Source organism: Blastomyces dermatitidis (genome assembly GCF_000003525.1).
Source record: "Blastomyces dermatitidis ER-3 genomic scaffold supercont1.2, whole genome shotgun sequence".
In the NCBI taxonomy this organism is placed as follows: Eukaryota; Fungi; Ascomycota; class Eurotiomycetes; order Onygenales; family Ajellomycetaceae; genus Blastomyces; species Blastomyces dermatitidis.
Window position 1 is genome coordinate 6,319,868 of NW_025544775.1, and position 20,447 is coordinate 6,340,314.

General features: G+C 32.5%; 1 protein-coding gene and 1 pseudogene across 2 annotated transcripts; both read right to left on the reverse strand.

Moving 5' to 3' along the window:
- Nucleotides 1–4,089: 4,089 nt before the first annotated feature.
- On the reverse strand, nt 4,090–4,178 carry BDCG_16518 (annotated as a pseudogene). Its single transcript has one exon. The product of its transcript is annotated as a tRNA-OTHER (tRNA).
- A 7,786-nt stretch (nt 4,179–11,964) lies between these two features.
- BDCG_02216 (uncharacterized protein) lies at nt 11,965–12,306 on the reverse strand (the record flags this gene model as incomplete). The annotated part of the gene is made up of 1 exon (XM_045417767.1): nt 11,965–12,306. The coding sequence occupies one exon, from the start codon at nt 12,304–12,306 to the stop codon at nt 11,965–11,967; it is 342 nt and encodes a 113-aa protein (XP_045274498.1).
- Nucleotides 12,307–20,447: the final 8,141 nt, after the last annotated feature.

Genomic DNA, 20,447 nt, shown 5'->3' on the forward strand with positions numbered 1-20,447 from the left:
AGAATATGAGACTCACTAGTTAAGAAATCAAGTCTCAAGATGAGAATATAAGTTCTTATATACAATGAGAGTTCTGAGAAGTTTCAATCTAGATGATTTGAATTATATAAAATACTCAAATCACATTCTTTGAGAATATACACATTGAAAGAATCAGAGAGATGAATCTTACATAACTTAATAAATAATTCATAACTTATGAAAGTAAAGATATAAAATCTGAGTGAATTATGGTCATCTACAGTACTATTATCAGCATTGAAAAAGAAGAGACTTATAATTGAAAAGTCTCACAAAGTAAGAGAAATCATAGACACTTATAAATCAGATAATCTCACTTATTTCAATCTTTTAACAATTATAAGAAAAGAATGAGAAGTAATGAAGAAATCAGATGAATATCACACTTCAATAAGTGATGAGACTGTAGCTGATTGTATAATAATGTATTACAAACAGCAGATGCAACACAGTAAAGAGCAGTCTTAAAGCAGCAGACTTGTATATGAGTCAGATCACAGAAGAAAAAGGAATTCAGAGTTGAATTTAACTGTTTATATCAGTTCAATTGCAGAGATTACAGAGAATAAACTATCTGAAATATTCACAGACATGTGAGATCAAGTTATCTCAACTTCTGAAAACACTCAGAGATTGAATGAGATTAGTTTTAATAAACTATTTACTGTAGTAATCTGAGCAGGTGAAGAGAGACAGTATAATGTATAAGACAGAATCACAAAAGATGAAAGCTGCTGAATCTAGCCACTGAATGCTGTATTATATAGAGATCATATAAGAGTAGTGACTAATAGATAAAGAAAAAACATAAGAAAAGAAAAGAGATAATGAATTAATTATTAACTGTAAGAGTCAGCTGTAAAAGACAAATATTATCATATATATCTTATTCATTTTCATATGTCACACATTTAATCTATTTTCAACATCATGTCATCTGAAAAATGTCAAAAACAAAGAAAATCTCAAAACTTGAGATCTGCAAGAAATTCAAGAGCTGTAAGTCACTCTTATAATAACACTGTATATATCTCTGATTTCTCTATCACTCTGTATACAACATTAATATCATTTATTGCAAGATTGGCTGAAATATCAATATAGAAATGTGTATGTGTATACATAGAAAAATTGAAGAAGAGTGCAGGATCTGCAGGACCAGAAGCCAGAACAGAGAGAACAGAGATAGAAGAAATGAAAGAAGAAGACACAGAACTGAATGAATAATGACAGAAGTCACTCAGAGCTAAATACTTATAATCTGATATGTGCACAACCTTTCTCACAGAAGAGAGAGAGAAAGTGATGAGAGAAGCTTGAGAGTGAGAGAGAGTAGTCTCAGCAGTGTTATCATCTTTGATTAAAATGATCTCTGATGTCAGAGCAACTAAGAACTATTGTTAGTGTATAAAACTGCAAAAGCAGGGATAACAATTACTGAATAAACACCTGCTGATCCTAGAATTGTACATGCAGTTACAACATGCATAAGGCTTCTCAGAAAGAGAGAGAGAGATATAAGAGAATGCAGAAAGCAGAACACAGTGTGTGAACAGCTTATTTTCATGACAACATCTCAGACAAGATGTATGAGCCTCATATCTGCAAGTGTAAAAGAGTATGACATCTGTGTTCCTGTTTCTGAAAACACAGATATCTTTTGCCTGCATCATGAAGTTGAATGACAGACATTAGAGAATAGGCTGATATGAATCTATCATTTCAAAGAAATTCATCAGAGTGAATATTCTTATAATATTGAATTTTACAGTTATAAAAAGTTTCTTGATATCTGTGAATATCATGACTTTGTGTATAATAAAATCTATAATGATTTTTCCTAAGAACAGGAAAATCAGTGTCAGAAAAAAAAAATGAAAAGAAAAAAGACTTATAATCTTGATACTGTTAAGAGAGAAGGTGATTCTCTGATATAAATAAATAATTATCTCATCATAAATATTTAAAACAGATGTAATAATCAGTGTTCACAACTGAGCTTCAGATAGTCATGTCATATGCTATCTTTATACAATAAATTATTCTAGAGATTGATAAGAAGAGTGAGAGTGTATGCACTGAAAAACATGATTTATCAAGTCTACATAACATCTTCTTGAAACAGGGAGAGCTAGTAATGAAGGCAGTGATGAGAGCAGAAGTAGCAGAAGTAGAAGTCATGGGAATAGAGATAGTGAGAGTGAGAGAATCAGACACAGGAACAGGTGTAGAAGATTAAGAAGAAGCAGTAGAGAAAGAAACAGAGAGAATAGAGAGAGATGCAGAAGACTCAGTTACACATGACACAGACAATTTCTTCATTATCATGTTTTTCAAGTTCTCAATCAATGATTCAACATTGAGATTACAATTATTAGCAGACACAGATCTGTCAACATGTGAAAATTCTATGTGAATTAAAACATCAGCATCTGTGACTATATAACACAATCAGAAAAACATGATCAGATACTGCTGAAGAAAAGAGAGTTGAGAGTGTATAAGAAGATGAAGAAGATATGTCATTCATGATAGTATGTTCTGATAATTGTTAGAAGATAAACAAGTCCTGGTCACATTTCACAATGCATTACACTTACTGCTAATGAACTGCTCAGTATAAGCACTATGATAACACTTATTGTGAGAACAGAGGATCATCACCAGAAATATGTATAATGTGATAGATAAACAGATAGAAGGTGTTAAACAGAAGAAGAGATAGTAATCTTGAATGAAATAATAATAATGTTTGATAATAATGATGATGAAGAAGATGATTGAAGAATGAGAAAAGTTAGTGAATGAGTAGTGTAATATAGTGAAAGTTTCTTTGTGAGAGTGTATACAGAATGCTAGCTGAATCAGAGATAGATTATATAATTGTGAAACACTAGTGATGAGCTAATCTGCATGAAGCTAGAGTGTATGATATGATCATGTGAGCATGACTGAATCTGGTGAGAGAGAATGTAATTTGAAAGAATGTATGACTGTTAAATAATAACGCAGCCGCTTCCAAACTTGCTTACAAGTGTAAAGGGGCCATAGCAGCCACTAATTAATTTAGCATACAATATATAAGAAGCCGGCGTACGCCTGTAATTGTACACTGACTCAAGCAACCTTTGAATCACAACTGAAACTCAGTTCTCATTTAACTGTAGTTATGAGACTATTTCTGAAATTATAAAGAAGAAGACATCTGTCTTCAATCTGATTAAGAGTAAGAGATCAAAGTGAAACAGTATCACTGTATCTGTGAATATCTGTTTTAATCTTACAAAGACTCTGTAAGCTTCTAAGATAAGAAAGTTCTTACAACTCTCTCTTCTTAACAATCTTTTCATTCTTTATTCATAGAATGACTTCTTCTTATTTTCATTCTTCAGCATGTCTGTAAGAGTTAAGAAGATTCTTATAAATACAAAGATAAACTGTCTATAGAAATTCACAAAGCTCAGAAAGATCTGAATCTTATGAATACTAGTTAACATTGATCATAATAGAATAGTCTTAATCTGTAAAGATTTTATCTGAATATCATCTGTAATGATTATATATTCTAGAAAATTAATTCAATAGACACTGAAGTTGTATTTTACAAGCTTAATATACAGTTCTATCTCATCTAAGACCTTTAACACAGTTTATACATGCTCAGTATGTTCTTTCTTCTTTGTAAAGTATATCATCACATTATTCAGATATATTATCATGAAGATATTCAGATATATATAAAGTGTTCTATTAATAAAAGACTGAAATACTATGAAGATATTAGTCATTATTATTATTATTATTCTTTCATTATACTCATATGCAAGCGGAGCTTATGATGAGTCCTTGCGTGATGTTAAATACAGGTCAAGTGTTGGTTATACAGGAGGAAATACAGGTGTTGAGACCACGCCAAGATAACAAGAACATAGGAAAATACAAGGGAGTGACAATTAGATACATGCGATAATAACTTCCCAGCCCAGGAACATAGAGCGATTCATTGAAGCGATTTGTACACCTCTGTATTTATTAGGAACCTGAGGTGCTTGAGTTCCGGATTTAATGTATCCCCTGCGGGTTTCGAACCCACGCGCCTTGGTTTCCCAAGCCAAGGCACTACCAGGTGGCCGCATTAACCATTCGGCCACCGGGGCGAAGATATTAGTCAAATCAAAAGGTATCACTAGATATTCAAATAATCTCAGTGCAGTTCTAAAGACAGTCTTTTATTCATTCTCAGATTATATTTACAGCTGTGTATATTCATTGATCACATTCAGTTGTGTGAATATGACAGCTTCTGTAAGATAATCAATCACATTCTCAATCAGAGACAGAGAATAGTGACTCTTTATAATCTTGAAGTTCAGATTACAGTAGTTTATATACAATCTGAGATCTTCATTCTTCTTCTTTACAAATATCACAGAGACTTTCACAGAGACCTGTGAAGATCAGATAAAGTCATTCTTCAGATTCTTCTTTATATAAGTCTGTAAGACCTCTGTCTTGTGATGAGAGAGCTTATAGATTGATTCTCAGAAGAGTTTCTATTCTTCTATCAAATCTATTATTCAATTCTTCTTATAATAAGATGAAAGCTCAGCTGTCTTAGCTGAACTGAATATCTCTGTAAGATCTTGATATTTCTCTGATATCTGAAGCTCAGTTTTCATAACTGCAAAGTTCTTAGACATTTATAAAGTTATTATATAGATGAGCTTGTCTTCTCTAATCAACTCTACAGCATCAACTGATTCTATCTTCATGAATAAGTCTGTCAACACTGATCAGAAGTATAAACCTGACTTGTGAACAGCTATGTACAGATTATGTCTTTGAAGTTATACAAGTCTTAAGTACATATCATCTGTGATGTCTGTGATAATCACAGTTTCTATAAATCTTCTTCAGATTCTGAAGAGATCTTATAATTCAAAGATAATTCTTACAAGTTTCTCAGCTCTCAGATCTGAGTTCTCATACTCTGCTTATTATAAGAGCAGATTCTCAGTTTTCATCACTCAGCTCATTTACTCTATGAGCTTTAGAAACACTACAGTGACCTGAGATTCTGAGTTTATCAATACTTTTCATACTGATAAGTGTAAGAAATCCCGCTTCTCGCGGATTCTTTACCCCTATTTCTATCTCTCGCGTAACTAATAGGGCTAGCGGCCCTTGGCTACACACAACTATATAGACTGAAGTTCATGAATACTATTCATAACTCAGCTTGAATACTATTATACATTTAATCTCTACATTTTATCTTTCTACTGTGAATACTTCTAGTAGTTAACAGTATATATCACATCAAGCTGCAAACACCTGAATAATCATCTGTAAGCACTTATTCTTACATTTCAAGCTCAGTCAGTCAGCAACTGTCTATTATAACTGAAAGAACTAGAAACTTATATACTTCAATCTCTGTAAACTTTACTGCAGACACTCAGAAGCAGTCATCTGAATCATGAATAATCTCTGTAAAAGAAGTCTTAGAGAACTTATCAATTATTCACAGAACATCATTCTCTGCATCTGTGACAGAGAAACTCTCTTAACTCATGAATAAATCAATCTCAGTGAAGAACATTCTTGAGCATCTTCTACAGAATCAAGCTATTTTTCTACAAGAAATGCTTACTGTTTGCAAACACTCTTGAACTGAGTCTCTAGACATGATCTTCAGAGATATCTGTGAACTGAAAAGAAACTTTCTTAAGTTACAATCACTTAAGATTACTTATTAAATCACAATCTATAAAAGCTTTTATAAGTTTGTATTTGAAATTGAGTCACAAGCTCAGCTGTGTGATATGAAAGATGAAGAAGCTGTTATCTATATAATAACAGATCTCTATTACACTGAAGTCAAGAACTGACTGAATTATTTAGAAAATGATTATAAGAGATCTCACTGATCTGTTCTCAAGATCTATCTAGAGAATAAGTTAAGAGACTCTGTGAGTCAGACAGAGAACATCTGAGCTGCAATTATCAATATTAGAAAAAGAGGTGAGAAATCTGATAAAGACTACTCACAGTGCTTCATAGAATTATAATGTGAATTGAAATCTGTGAAAACAGAGCTCTGAAACAAGACCTGAATGATGATATTTATAAAGAGACTGAATAAAGACATGCAGAACAAGCTCATTAAGTAAGACTCTAAGTTCTTGATTCTGAAGAAACTGATGACTTTTATTCATCACTTACAGATCACTGTGAGAGTCACAGACTTATAGAGAGTGAATCACTGATCAGTCTTACAAGAGTTAGAATAACAGAGAACAGGTTTATCAGAAAAAGATAATAAGATATAGAGAGATTCATGTCTGACTGCTGAGCAGAGAGAGAGAGCTTTACAAGCTTCTGTGAACAGAGTATATAATAGAGAGATTAAGAAAAAGAGACTCTGCTTTATCTATTCTAAATCAGAACATCTTCACACAAACTGTTCAGACAAACTAAAATAGAAATTTAAGAAGTTATAAACAGAGTCAGTAACAGTCTTCTTAAGAGCTCTGAAGCTGACATCTGAATCTGTTGCTTCTCTGATGAAAATACTTACTTATAAAAAGAGACTGTACTACAGTACTGCTGTCTCACAAGCATGAAAAGTATTAATGAACTCAGAATCCCAGGTCACTGTAATGTCTCTAAAGCTCACAGAGTAAATAGACTGAAAGATGAAGACTGAGAATCTGCTCTTATAATAAGTAGAGTGTGAGAATTCAGATCTGAGAGCTGAGAGACTTGTAAGAATTATCTTTGAATTATAAGATCTCTCTAAAATCTGAAGAAGATTTGCAGAAACTGTGATTATCACAGATATCATAGATAACATGTATTTAAAACTTGTATAACTTCAAAGATACAATTCACATATAGCTGTCTGTGAGTCAGGTTTATACTTCTAATCAGTATTAGCAGACTCACTCACAGAGATAGAATCAGTTGATACTGCAGAGTTAATTAGAGAAGACAAGCTCATCTATATAATAACTTTACAAGTGTCTGAGAATCTCGCAGTCATGAAAACTGAGCTTCAGATATCAGAGAAATACTGAGATCTCACAGAGATATTCAGCTCAGCTAAGACAGCTGAGCTTTCTTCTCACTGTAAGAAGAATCTGATAATAAATTTAATAGAAGAATAGAAACTCTTCTGAGAATTAATCTATAAGCTCTCTTATCATGAAACAGAGGTCTTACAGACCTATGTAAAGAAGAATCTGAAGAATGACTTTATTCAATCTTCATAGGCCTCTGTGAGAGCCTCTGTGATGTTTATGAAGAAGAAGAATAAAGATCTCAGATTATGTATAGACTACTGTAATCTGAACTTCAAGATAATAAAGAGCTGTTATCTTCTATCTCTGATTGAGAATGTGATCAATCATCTCATAAGAGCTGTCATATTCACACAACTGAATATGATTAATATATATACACAGCTGTAAATACAGTCTGAGAATGAATGAAAGACTGTCTTTAGAACTGCACTGAGATTGTTTAAATATCTAGTAATGTCTTTTAATCTGACTAATATCTCTGCAGTATTTCAGTCTTTCATCAATAAAACACTTTATGTATATCTGAATGTCTTTATAATAATATATCTGAATGATGTAATAATGTACTCTGCAAAGAAGAAAGAACACACTGAGTATGTATGAAGTGTGTTAAAGATCTTAGATGAGACAGAACTGTATGTTAAGCTTACAAAGTGCAACTTCAGTGCTTATCAGATTAATTTCCTAGAATATATAATCACTGCAGATAATATTCAGATAAAATCTTTGCAGATTGAGACTATTCTATTATAATCAGAGCTAACTAGTATTCATGAGATTCAGATCTTTCTGAGCTTTGTGAATTTCTATAGATAATTTATCTTTGTATTCATAAGAATCTTCTTGACTCTTACAGATATACTGAAGAGTGAAAATAAAAAGAAGTCATTCTATAAATAGAGAATGAAAAGATTGTTGAGAAGAAAGAGCTGTAAGAACTTTTTTATCTCAGAAGCTCATAAGATCTTTATAAGATTAAAACAGGTATTTATGAATACAGTGATACTATTCCACTTTAATCTCTTGCTTTTAATCAGATTAAAGACAGATGTCTTCTTCTTTACAATTTCAGAAATAGTCTCATAACTACAGTTAAATGAGAACTGAGTTTCAGTGATCTTTTTCTCATAGAAGATGCAATCTGCAGAGATTAACTATAATATTTATAATCAGAAGCTTCTTATAATAGTGAAATTCTTTCATCACTGATATCACTACTTTGAGAGTCTTATAACAGTGATTACTATTAGAACTGATTATGATAGCTTATAACAGTTTACTTCAATTAAGAAACTCTTGCAGTAGCAGGTTCACTGAGCTCAGAGACTGAGTGAGTTCTGATTCAAGATAGAATATATTAAGAAAACTAAGAACTCAGTGAACAGACTCTCTTACAGATCAGACTATATTAAGAAGACCAGAATGACAGACACAGAGAGACTAGAGAAGACAGAAAAGCTTCACAGAATGCTCAGACTGAGTGTTATAAAGAGATTAACTTAAGAGTCTCTCAATCTCTTATAAGAGAAGAGAAAAGAGAGAGAAAAGAAGTCTGTACAACTACTCTCTATAACACTGAGAGTCAACACTTTAAGAATCTCTGTGAGAATTCTTGAAGAGAGTATCTATAATCTGAAGAGTTTACAGGCTTCAAGAAGTGCTGTGAAAGACCTGATGTAAGAAGAAACAGAGTATAAGTCTTTATAAGATCTTCTATTCAGATTGTCTGAACTGTAACTGAAGAATGAATATACTCAGTAAATTCAGAAACTGCTTACAGCAGGGATCAATTCTGCAGAAATAAAGAATTAAAGAGACTTAAATAATCTCTTGCAAAGAGAGAACTGAATTTATGTGCCTGTGAATGAGTTTCTATGTATAGAACTCATTAAAAGGTATTATAACTCTTCTCTAGCAGGTCATTTTGCAGATACTAGAACTTATAAGTTGCTTATAAGAAAATACTTCTGACTGAAGATGCAAGAACTTATAAAGAAGATAGTGAATTCTTATTCTATTTATCAGAGTTTGTGAGTAGTATGATTCAGATTATATGAAGAACTTACTCCTCTATTCATCTCATAAGAACCTTGGGAACAGCTAGAAATGAATGCTCTTGTAAGCCTCTCTGAAAGCAAGAACATATATAATATCTGCTTTGACAGTATGCTGATGATAGTGAATTACTTCATTAAGATAACACAATTTATACTCATCTACAAGAACTTAAAGTCAAAGAATTTAACTTATATCTTTGTCTGTGATGTGATTCAGTTGCATGAGTTGTCTATGAACATTGTCTCAGACAGAGAATCAATCTTTGTAGAAGAGTTCTGATCTGATCTGATAACTATACTAAAGATCTTATAAGATCTAAGCATGACTTTTCATCAATAGACAGATGATCAGATAGAACACCTGATAAGTATATTGAAATAGTATCTGTGATACTTTGTCAATTACAATTAGAATGACTGAGTGCATTGATTATCACTTATAAAGTTCATGTATAATAACTTAAAGCATGTCAGCACAGATAAAACTCTCTTTGAGATGCTTACTAAGACTTATTCATGAATAATCTTGATAAACCTGTGAGAGTACACTATAGAGTGTGATAATATCTGTGAACAGACTGAGAGAATTCAGAAGATTTGAGAGAAAGTCTGTAAATTCTTGAGAAAGACTCAAGAGTATTAGAAGAGATACTATGACTCTAAGTATATTATAAAGAGTTTCAAGAAAGATGATAGAGTCTGACTGAGTCTAGAAAATATTATCATGTAAAGATCTAGTAAGAAGCTGAATCTCTTACAGACAGAGTCTTATAAAATTATGAAGAAAGTTAGCTTACAGTTCTACAGATTGAAACTGTTATCTGAGTTATAAATATATAATGTTTTTCATGTCTCTTTACTCTGTGAATATAAGAAATTCTCAGAAGAGAATTCTGTGACTCATCACTCTGTTCATGAAGCACTAGAGAGTGAAAGAGAATATCAGATTAAAGAAATTATTGACTCAGAGAAGTGAGATTATAAGCTCTGATTCAAGGTTCAGTGATAAGAATATTCTGATAAGATAAATGAGTTCACTTGAGAATCATCTGAGCAGATAAGATATCTGCAGAAGCTGAGACATAACTTTCATACTGTAAATTCTGATAAGTCAGAATGATGCAGTCTTCACTAAGAACCTGATTATAATAAAGACATTAACACTGTCATTTGCAAATTCTAGTCTACAAGATAATAAGTTTCTACTGAAATGAACAGTCTGTGATGTACATAAGAAAAGAAGAAATCATATTCTTATTAAAGCTAAAAAAAAAACAGAAAATAAACAGAGCTGTGAACATAATTTAGAGACTAATAAAGAAAAAATAAAGAAAATTCACACTAACATTCTTAATATCTGTGACACTCAATCTTCTTACAACTATCAATTTTTCCCTTCAAAGAAGCAGAGAGCATTATACTCACAGTACAGACAATTGTTGCATTTAATATAAAGACTGTCAGAAATGCACAGACTTCAGAGAAGCTGAACATCAGAGTGTGTATAGTTGTAGCAGAGTCTTGAGAACTTACTATCTGTGCATGTGATCAGATACTTCTTATAAAGCTGTGTCTGCTCTCTTAGTTATACTGAAGTATTCAGCCTGGAAATAATTAAGATGTGAAGAGAGAGCTCATCTGTTCAGACTAACTCTTATCACAAATTCATGACATTCACATTGTCTTGATTATCTGAATTTTATGAGTACATGAGAACTTATCTGTAACGTGGCGGAACTGAAGTGATGACTAGTCAGCGGTGTCATGTAGAAGTAGTTGTTTGAGAAGCTGTATAAGTGAGCTTGACTATCTTGCTTGAATAGTGAGCTCATAGGCTACAAGATTATTGCAAGAATATCACAGATATAATACTTAGTATACTAAGAAGATTGTATAAAGCATGCAGTAACTCTTGTATATATTTCAGTAGAAGAAAAATGAATCACTGACTTCTTTGATAAGAAGTCAGTATCTAGCTATTCTATATAGATAATGAGCAGATACTCTTCTCTCATTTCATAAGTAAGAATAGCTGAAGTGATATCTCAGTGATATCTCATTACTAAGAAAGAGTAATCTGCTGATCTTATATAAAAGTAAGATTCTCATATTCATCAATCAGATCTTTCTATGATACATTCAAATAATATCATAGAGTGATTGAAAACTGGTTTAGACAGGATGAAATCATTCATATAAAAGTAATAAGCTATGTGAAATCACAACAGAGTCTTGACATAGCTGAGAGTATGACAATACTCTTCTCTTTAAGAGCATAGTCTCTATGTTCTCAAGATTACTGAATTAGAAATTATCTTTGTTATATAGTAATGATTATCAACTGATTGACAGTGTATATACTGCATGTGATACAAAGAAATAGATAAGTTTTTCTGCTGACTGCATAGATCTTTCTTTTCTCATCTTTGTTCAAATTAAACACATGATAAGTGAGTTTCTTATATATTGATTTGAAATATGAAAAATGTAATTAACAAGTGACTTACAGATCTTTCAATATATTTCATTCTACATATGAAATTCTCTGTAAAAGTGGTGTGTTTTAGAGACAAAGCTAACAGTAGTGATAGGATTTTTTTGAAAAGATTCTTCTCTCTCATGACACATTTTTCTCCCCCTCTCTCATCTGTAATAGTGAGTGCATGGAAGTATCATTCTTGAAGGACAGTAGAGGGCTTATTCTGACATTTTCTAGTGAATAAATGTCTTTGTGGTGCAGCGGCGGCCTTCATGACTGTCAAGAAAGCCAGGTTGAAGGCAGAGGCAGCAGTGTCAATGAGTCACAGAAGCACTGCTCTCATTTTCACATCTTCTTCTTCTTCTTCTGCTTCTCTTGCAGCCGCGGCAGTAGTTGCTGTGCCTTGCAGTGAGGTGTCATCTCTTCTGCTGATCAGTTCATTCATATTCAGTTCTTTCTCTGCCTCTCTCACTGCTGTTGTGATGCTGTCTCTCTCTTCAATCAACACAGTGATGTATGACTCTGTGTGATCATTTGAAGAGAACTCTAGAAAGAGCTTGATTTCAGAGACAGTGACTCTGAGAAGTCTAATCTGTAGTTTCTCTCTCACAGCATGTCTGAGCTCTGCTTGAGATACTGCTGAGTTGAGTCTGCAGAATCTCATGATTTCTTTATCTTCTCTCTATGAGAAGGCTTCAGTACAGTCTCTGACTGATATTACTACTTATCTGCACTGTGCTAAGCAGCTGAAGAAGAGAGAGATTTTATACATCTACTTCTTCTCTCACTTCTGTTATTTTTATTATATCTGTAATAATAACTTCTATCTCTCTATAAGTATTATCTACTCTATAAGAAGATGTCATATCAGCTCTGACAAGAAGCTCAGATACTCAAGCAGTACAGAGTGAGAATCTTGAAGCTTCAAGTATTGACAGATTCTATCAAGACTGAGAAGATCTCTCTTACTTATCTGTAAAAGAAGATGAAAGTGTGAATCTCTGAGATAAAAAAATATCTCAGAATGACTGACTCTAAGAAGAAGTCAGCTGATACTGCTGTTAAAAGTGTCACAGAGATCAATTGCTGATTAAAGAGAATCTTACTTTAGTTAAAGCAGATGACTGAGATACTTTGTAAGTTAATAAGTTAATATTTTATATATTTCTTATACTCTTCTGCAGTACTGCAGCACTAACTTCTCAGTAGACAAAGATATCAGTGCTGAAGACTTCAACAGTGAAGAATAAGTTTAATAAAAGTGTGATTATTAATGAGTAGACTCTGATTTCTCTTTTTACTTTTTCAGTGAGCTGTGACTCTATTAAAATAGCAGTGATCTGTGAATTGATAATATTAATCTTTTTATTAATTTTCAATATCTCTTTTCTCTAATCACTTCAGGAATTTTACACTTGTGTAATCTCATTAAACTTCTAAAAAATTCTTTGAGAGAAAATAGAAGAAGAGTGTTACAGAGTCTATAAGACACTGACTCATCACTATGAAATTATCTCTAAAAAACTCTTTAAAAAAAATAAGAAGTCTTAAGCAGCATTTCTTATTCAATGTCTCTGATATGTAATGAGACAGTCTCTACTAGCTGTCTCATAGCTTGTAATCTCTTTCTCAGCATTTTTTAAATGCTCAAGCAGTTTTCATGAATTCTCTGATAATGAATAATCTTCTCATTTAATGAGATATTGAAGCTTACTGTAATATGTTCACTTATTTAATATTTTCTTCATAAGATATTCAGTATCACTCTTAATCTTAATACTATTCAGCTGAGACAGCTTCACTCTGAGATATTACTTATAGAACTTCAAATAGAAAATATGAAAAACAGAATGAATTGATTTCAATTCTGTGAGTAATTTTAACTCATATATCTGCTTACTCATTACTCTTATTACTGAGAAAGATTCTAGCTATCACTCACTGAGCTTCTTACACAGTCTTGTTATCTTGATATTCTTTACTGAAAGTAGCACTTGATTCTCTATTAAGAACTTCATCAGAAGATGTTTTTAATTATAGTATTTCATCTATCACTTCTAAGTGTAATGAATACTTTTTACTGTCTTCTTATGAACTTTGTTTAAAAGTTTCAATCTCACTTTTACTTCTGATACTGAGAAATACTCTGTTCTCTGTATCTATCTGATATTCTGACTGTCTATCTCTTTCTTTGAAACATTGTCTGTGATGTCACTGAGTAATGAAGAATTATATTCATAACAAGTATAGAAAGAAGATACCTTTAAGATTGTATTCTTTGTATTGTTATATATGAATTTAATAATTAGAAGATGTTTAAATCAATCATTCTGATAATATAAATAGAACACTTGAAGATGCTGTTCTAGTGTCTGATTCTAATGTTCAGTCTGATCATCAGTCTGCAGATGAAATGCAGTACTGAGAAGACATCTTATTATAAGATAATAGTAAAAAGCTGATCAGTATTTGCTGATGAAGAGGGATTCTTGATCTGTTATCAACAATTTCAGAGCACTGTGATCATGAATAATGATATTTAAAAACAGGTCAGTCAATTCAGGGGCTTTAATCTTTTTATAAATAGAGATATATCTAGTTATCTTTGTGAAGCAGTCAACAATGATCAAAATTGAGTCATATTCTTTGACTCTTGTTAACTTCAGTAGATTAATTATGAAATTCATTAATAGATTCTGTCATGAGCTCTTTGAAACAGACAGTGATATCAACTCACTGTATTACTTATACTGTGAGACCTTTATTCTTTGATAGATATTATAAGTTTCAATATACTCTTTGACATCTGTTCAGAGCTTGTTTCAAATATATTTATATTTTAGAAGCTTCTCAGTCTTCTCTAACTCAAAGTGCTTCATATGAGAATTATTATGATGAATTCTTAATAACTTCTGACACATTGCCCTGCTATGAGAAATGAAGACTGAATCATTCAGCAGTAGAAGTTCATATTCTTCTAGTTATCAGTGACTTGATTTCTTAGCAGTATCACTCTGCTCAGAGTCTGTCTCTTTCAAGTTCAAACTGAACTCTTTCTTCTTCAACTTCTGAATTCAAGCTGCAGTAGAGACATTTCTCTTCTATACTTTATCAATGAATTTCAAAAGTAGTTGAGTTGAAAGATTGTAGATCATTTCATTCTTTATCAATTCAATAATTGTAAGATATGATATGAGAAGCTCATGATCTTCAGTGTCAGTTCTCTGTGAGAATCTGAGTTCTCTTTTATCTTCTATACTGAGTTATGCAGCTGTCTCTCTGACACTGTTCTCAAGCTTTAGAGAATCTTAATTCTCTGCAGCCAGCTTCTTCTGCAGTGATGACAGAGGTTCTTTTATAGAATTCTTCTTCATATTAATAATATTATAATTGAGCTGTCTAGACAGTGTGTCAGTGAGGTTAAGCTGACCTGAACAGTATCAGATATAGAAATCATACTCTGAAAGCAGCTTCATTCACCTGGCTTAATGTTCTGTCAAGCTCTTTATTGTCAAGAAGTAATGCAGATTTGTATGATCAGTGAGAACTTACACTGAGTACTTACTATTCTGAAGATAATATCACTAGATCTTAAAGAATTTGACAATTGTTAACATCTTCTGATCATGAGTATCATACCTTCTCTATATGAGTGATAACTTCTTGAAGAAGAAGATCACTGATCTTCATTCACAGTGTCTTATAGACTCTGTGAAAAAGCCTTCTCTCACAGACAATTCATTGTCTGTTTCTTCAGAAGTGATTATTCTCTGATTCTTTCAATATTGAAAGATCTCTGATGTCAACTGTGAAAAGATTTCACAGATCTCATTTCTGAATATGTCAGTCTCACACTGACTGAGTAAGTCAGAATTAAAGTGATTCAGTATTGTGATATCTGTGAAAGCTTGTTTCAATTCTGTAAATGCCTGTATAATGTCTTGAGTGAGAATAAACAGTTCTGTTTTTCTGTCTTTTACACTTCTCTTCAACAGATCTGTAAGAGAGGCAGTAATCTGTGAATATACATAGATGAATCATCTGTAGAAATTTGCAAATTCTAGAAATACCTGTATCTTACAGTATATTTGCAGTGCTGGCCAGTTCTCAATAATGAAGATCTGACTTCTGTTCATTGAAATGCCATTCATCTCAATAACATAATCTAAGAAATCAATCTCCTGCATATAGAATGAGCATTTTTCAGTGTTTATATAGAGTTGATACTGTCTCAAGTGACTTAACACTTCTCAAACATGAATATTATGTTCTTTCTCTGTTTTTGAGAAGATTAAAATGTTGTCCAGGTATACTATGCAGGAGACATTGATAAGGCCCTACAGTGTCTCATTTATATAGATCTAAAAGATGGCTGGAGCATTACAGAGATTAAAAGGTAAAACAAGATATTCAAAATTGCTGTACTTGATATAAAAAGTCATTTTTCAAACATTATCTTCATTAACTCTAATTCTATGATAGGCATTCTGTATATCAATCTTTGAGAATATCTTTGCTTCAGATAATTGATCAATCATCTTATCAATCAATGATAATGAATAGCAATTCTTAACTATCACCTTGTTAAGGCCTCTGTAGTCTACACATAGATGTAGCCTACTATTCTTCTTAAGTACAAAGAGTATAGATGCTTCTGCTGAACTCTTTGATGAATATATTCAGTTCTTTAATTGTGCTTCTTCAAGATATTTATGCAGAACATTCAATTTCTTTATAGATAAGTTGTAAAGAAGTCTGTACAGTGCTGTTACACTGTCTTCAAGGTAAATCTTGTATTGTATCTTGATATCAGGAAACTTCACTGCTTCTCTTTCTGAAAAGATATTCTTAAAATCTGTAAAGAGACATTATGTACATCTGTCTTCAATGACAGATACTGCTGCTAATCTTGCAGTGAGAGTGATGGCTTCTTCATCTATTTCTAAGTCTCAATCACCTGCTATGCAGTATATCAACTTAATCTTTTTCTCAAGATTCTTCTGATGAAACTCTTCAGATTTCTCTATTACTGTCTCTTCATCAGTGAGATGATATCATCACCTCTGAGTGACTCAGTCAATGAGAGAATTGTTTTCTCTCAATCACAGAAGATTTAGAATGATGTTCTCATCTATGATATTAACTGTATAAAGAAGCAGACTGCTCTTCTTGAAGATTTCTTCTAAGTCTGTGATCACACACTTTGCTTGAATTATGTCAAAATGATAGTATTTTGTTTCATCAGTAAATTTTACATGGCCTGATGAAATTTATCTTTCTTTCAATTCTTCATCAAAGAAAAGGAATAGAATATGAAGTTAACATCTATTCTAAAGTTAAGTAGATATCTCACTGATATCTTCTTATTCAGAGTATACATTGTGATTGTAACATGAACTTAAAGATGTGAGAATTATCAATTCTTTTCTTTCTCTTCTTTATCTTCTGTGAATATATTTGTCAGAAGAGAAGTCAACTTTGAGAAGATATCTTCTCAGTTTCTTCTCTTCCTTCAGCTTCTTACAATTACTGATATAGTAATCACCAGCTTTGCAGTTGAAACAGAGATCTTTATCAAATCTTTTTTAATATTTCTTTATAGTGAGTGAAGAATTGTGGTTCGGAAGAATGTACAACCATCGGATAATAACGCGGCCGCTTCCGAACTACTAGCGTACGCGTACAAATGTAAAGGGGCCCTAGCGGCCGCTAATTAATTTAGCGTACGAGATTCAATATATAAGAAGCCAGTGTATGCCTGTAATTGTACACTGGCTTAAGCAACCTTTGAATCACATCTGATAGCATGTCTAAAAACCAGTGAGAAGCACAGGCTCCTTCAGAGCGTGATAATTCCGCCTACAAAGCAATTTGTAGTTATCATGCCAGTGTGATCCTAGAAAATGCCTTAAAAGATAGTGTATGAAGAGCAGTGAGCAGAAGAGCATTCAATTGATGCTGCTTTGCTTGTAGAGGGAAAACTCCACACTCAGATGCATGCCACATATGAGACGCGAACAGATGAGGTGTGAGAAAGAAGATGGAAGCAGTGAATCAGATTCAAAGAAGTTCACTCCCTACTCAAAAGAAGGATAAAAGAAGAGATGATCATCACTGAAGTTGTATAATGATAACAGAGTGATATAGTGATATAATGATATAGTGATATAATGATACAGTGATATAGTGATATAACAATACAGTGATAATGATAGACATTGTACAATCAATGAGAAACCACTGAAATGAATACCTCTTCTAGCTGATATAAACAACACTCTTCTCTGCTACCTGAACTGAAAGATATGCAGAACCTCTCAGAGGATTTACTCAAAGCAGTAAGAAAAGTGACTGAGACTGCTGAACCAGAATCAAAGCTCTGTACATGTACAAGGATTCTAAATGAGATTGAGGTCTTGTGTACACAGTGACAGACTGAGACAGAAGTCAAACAATAATTGATATTCACTGCAGATCAGGCATTCACTATGAAGAGCTTCACTGATGCAATCACCATCATCAATAAGAATAGAGAAAACCAGATCTTAGGTCTGTAGCAGGAGATTGAACATTTACACAGACAGATGACTACACTGAATCTGAAGATCTTATTATAATTATTCACAATCTCTTCAGAAGCATACACATTATCAGAGACTGCTGCACAGAATGAGAATCTGAGCATGAGATACATCAAGTCAGAAGATCTGCTGAAGTTATTAAGCTTTAATAACAACTGAAAAAATAATGCTGCAATCAGCTGACTAAGTCAGATGTAATCATATTATCAGATTAAACAAGAACTTACAGACAGACAGTCAACAGAATTCTAACAAGTCTTAAGATCTGCCACATTTCTACATGAAAAAGCAAAGTCATTATGAATGACTGATGAAAAGATGAATCTCACAGACCTGAAGTGATATTCATTCTCATAAATATGAAATGAGTTTTTCAAATGAATCTTGTACAACTTTGAGAAAGTGAATATATAAGATAAGCATTACAAACACTTCACTGAGTGTAGATAAGTAAGTAATCTTACATTGTACTTCACACACTTCAGCTTACACTATCTCACATTGAATGAAGAGCTTTCAACTTCTTTCTGTTTATAGATCTTTATTCATGATCTTACATCTGAGTTGAGAGCAGAATGAAAATGCTTAACCTTATAACCAGACACAGTGAAAGAAGTATACAACATTCTCATTATACAGAAATAAGTGAGTCAATTGTAACAGAAAATACTGCAATTGAGTATATCTCAGTGAAGAATGAGTAATCAGACTTCTATAATATAAGTTATACATCTGAACATGATAAATCTAGATCTGAATACTATCACTAAAGTGCTGAATTCTCTGAAAAAGAAATTCTCTGAGTGAAAACCTTGATATTGTGAGCATTGAGCTTGCTTTAACTGCAGATATTAAAATCATAATGCAAAAGATTGCACTTAGCATGTGCAGTCAAGAGAAGCAAGGAAGTTAAAAAACTAGCAGAATCAGTGAGCTCAGAGACACTTACTGATATTCTATGAAAAGTCTTCAAAGTGAAAGAGATGCCTGCATTAGATGATTCTCTGAATTCTGTAAATATCAAGAGAAAGCAGGCTTCTGACTGAGATGCAGATGAGGATGAAGTGAACACTCATCTCAATACCTTGAGACCTGAAATGTTAATGTATAGAGAGCACTTGAGTAAGAATTAAGAGATGGCTGCAAAAGTGTTAGCAGACACAGAAGCTTCTACACAATATATTAATAATCATATAATCTGAAGATTGAAAGGAATTCACTGAGTGAAGAATCTCTGACATATAAGATTATCTGATAATCAATATTTGATATCATCTGCAAGAGTAAGAGTTCCCTTGCACTTCAGAGGATGATCTTGCTATATTTGAGCGCGAGAGCTGCAGAATGTGAAATACAATCTTATTCTTGAACTTGATTGATTTCAAAGGTTCAATCTGCAGATTCAATGATGTACATGCTATATGCAGTTGACTGATAGAAAGAAAATGATTCATATAATTCTATCAACTGATATGAGAAGGACATTTCACATCTCTGATATAGAAGAGTTAAATCTGCTTACATATCAATAAGTAAAGAGAATAATTCACAAGATCTCATCTGAAAGCATTCTGTATATCATATGAGATCTGAAAGCAGAGAAAATCAAGATAAAGAATATATAAGAGAACAAGTGTATAAAGAAGCTTCTGAAGAAGCATAGAAAGATCTTCTGAACAGATCTTTCACTGAAATTGTCATCAGAACAAGAATTTATACATGAGATTGACATGAGAGACATAAAATCAGTTAATCAGAATGTGTACTCTCTGTCACAAACATATCTTGAAGAACAGAAGTGTCAGATCACTGATCTTCTAGAACATGATCTCATATAACTCTCATCAAGCACATGAGACTTTCCAGTTCTATTCATAAAAAAGGTGAGTGAAGAGTGACAAATGTGTATCAATTATTAAACACTTAATAAGCTTATGATCAAGAATGAATATTCACTGTCACAGATTCAACAACAGTTGAATACAGTCAGAAACACCTGATATCTATTGAAGATTGATCTTCTCTCAGAATACTGGCAGATCTGTGTAGATAAACTGTCAGTCTCATGAACTGTGTTTAATACATAATGAGAGAAGTTCAAATTCATAGCAATGTCATTTGATCTGATAAATGCACCTGTTATCTTTCAAACAATGATGAATATGATTCTTCATAAACAGAATGAAATCTCATGTCTTGTATATCTCAATAACATTCTAGTCTT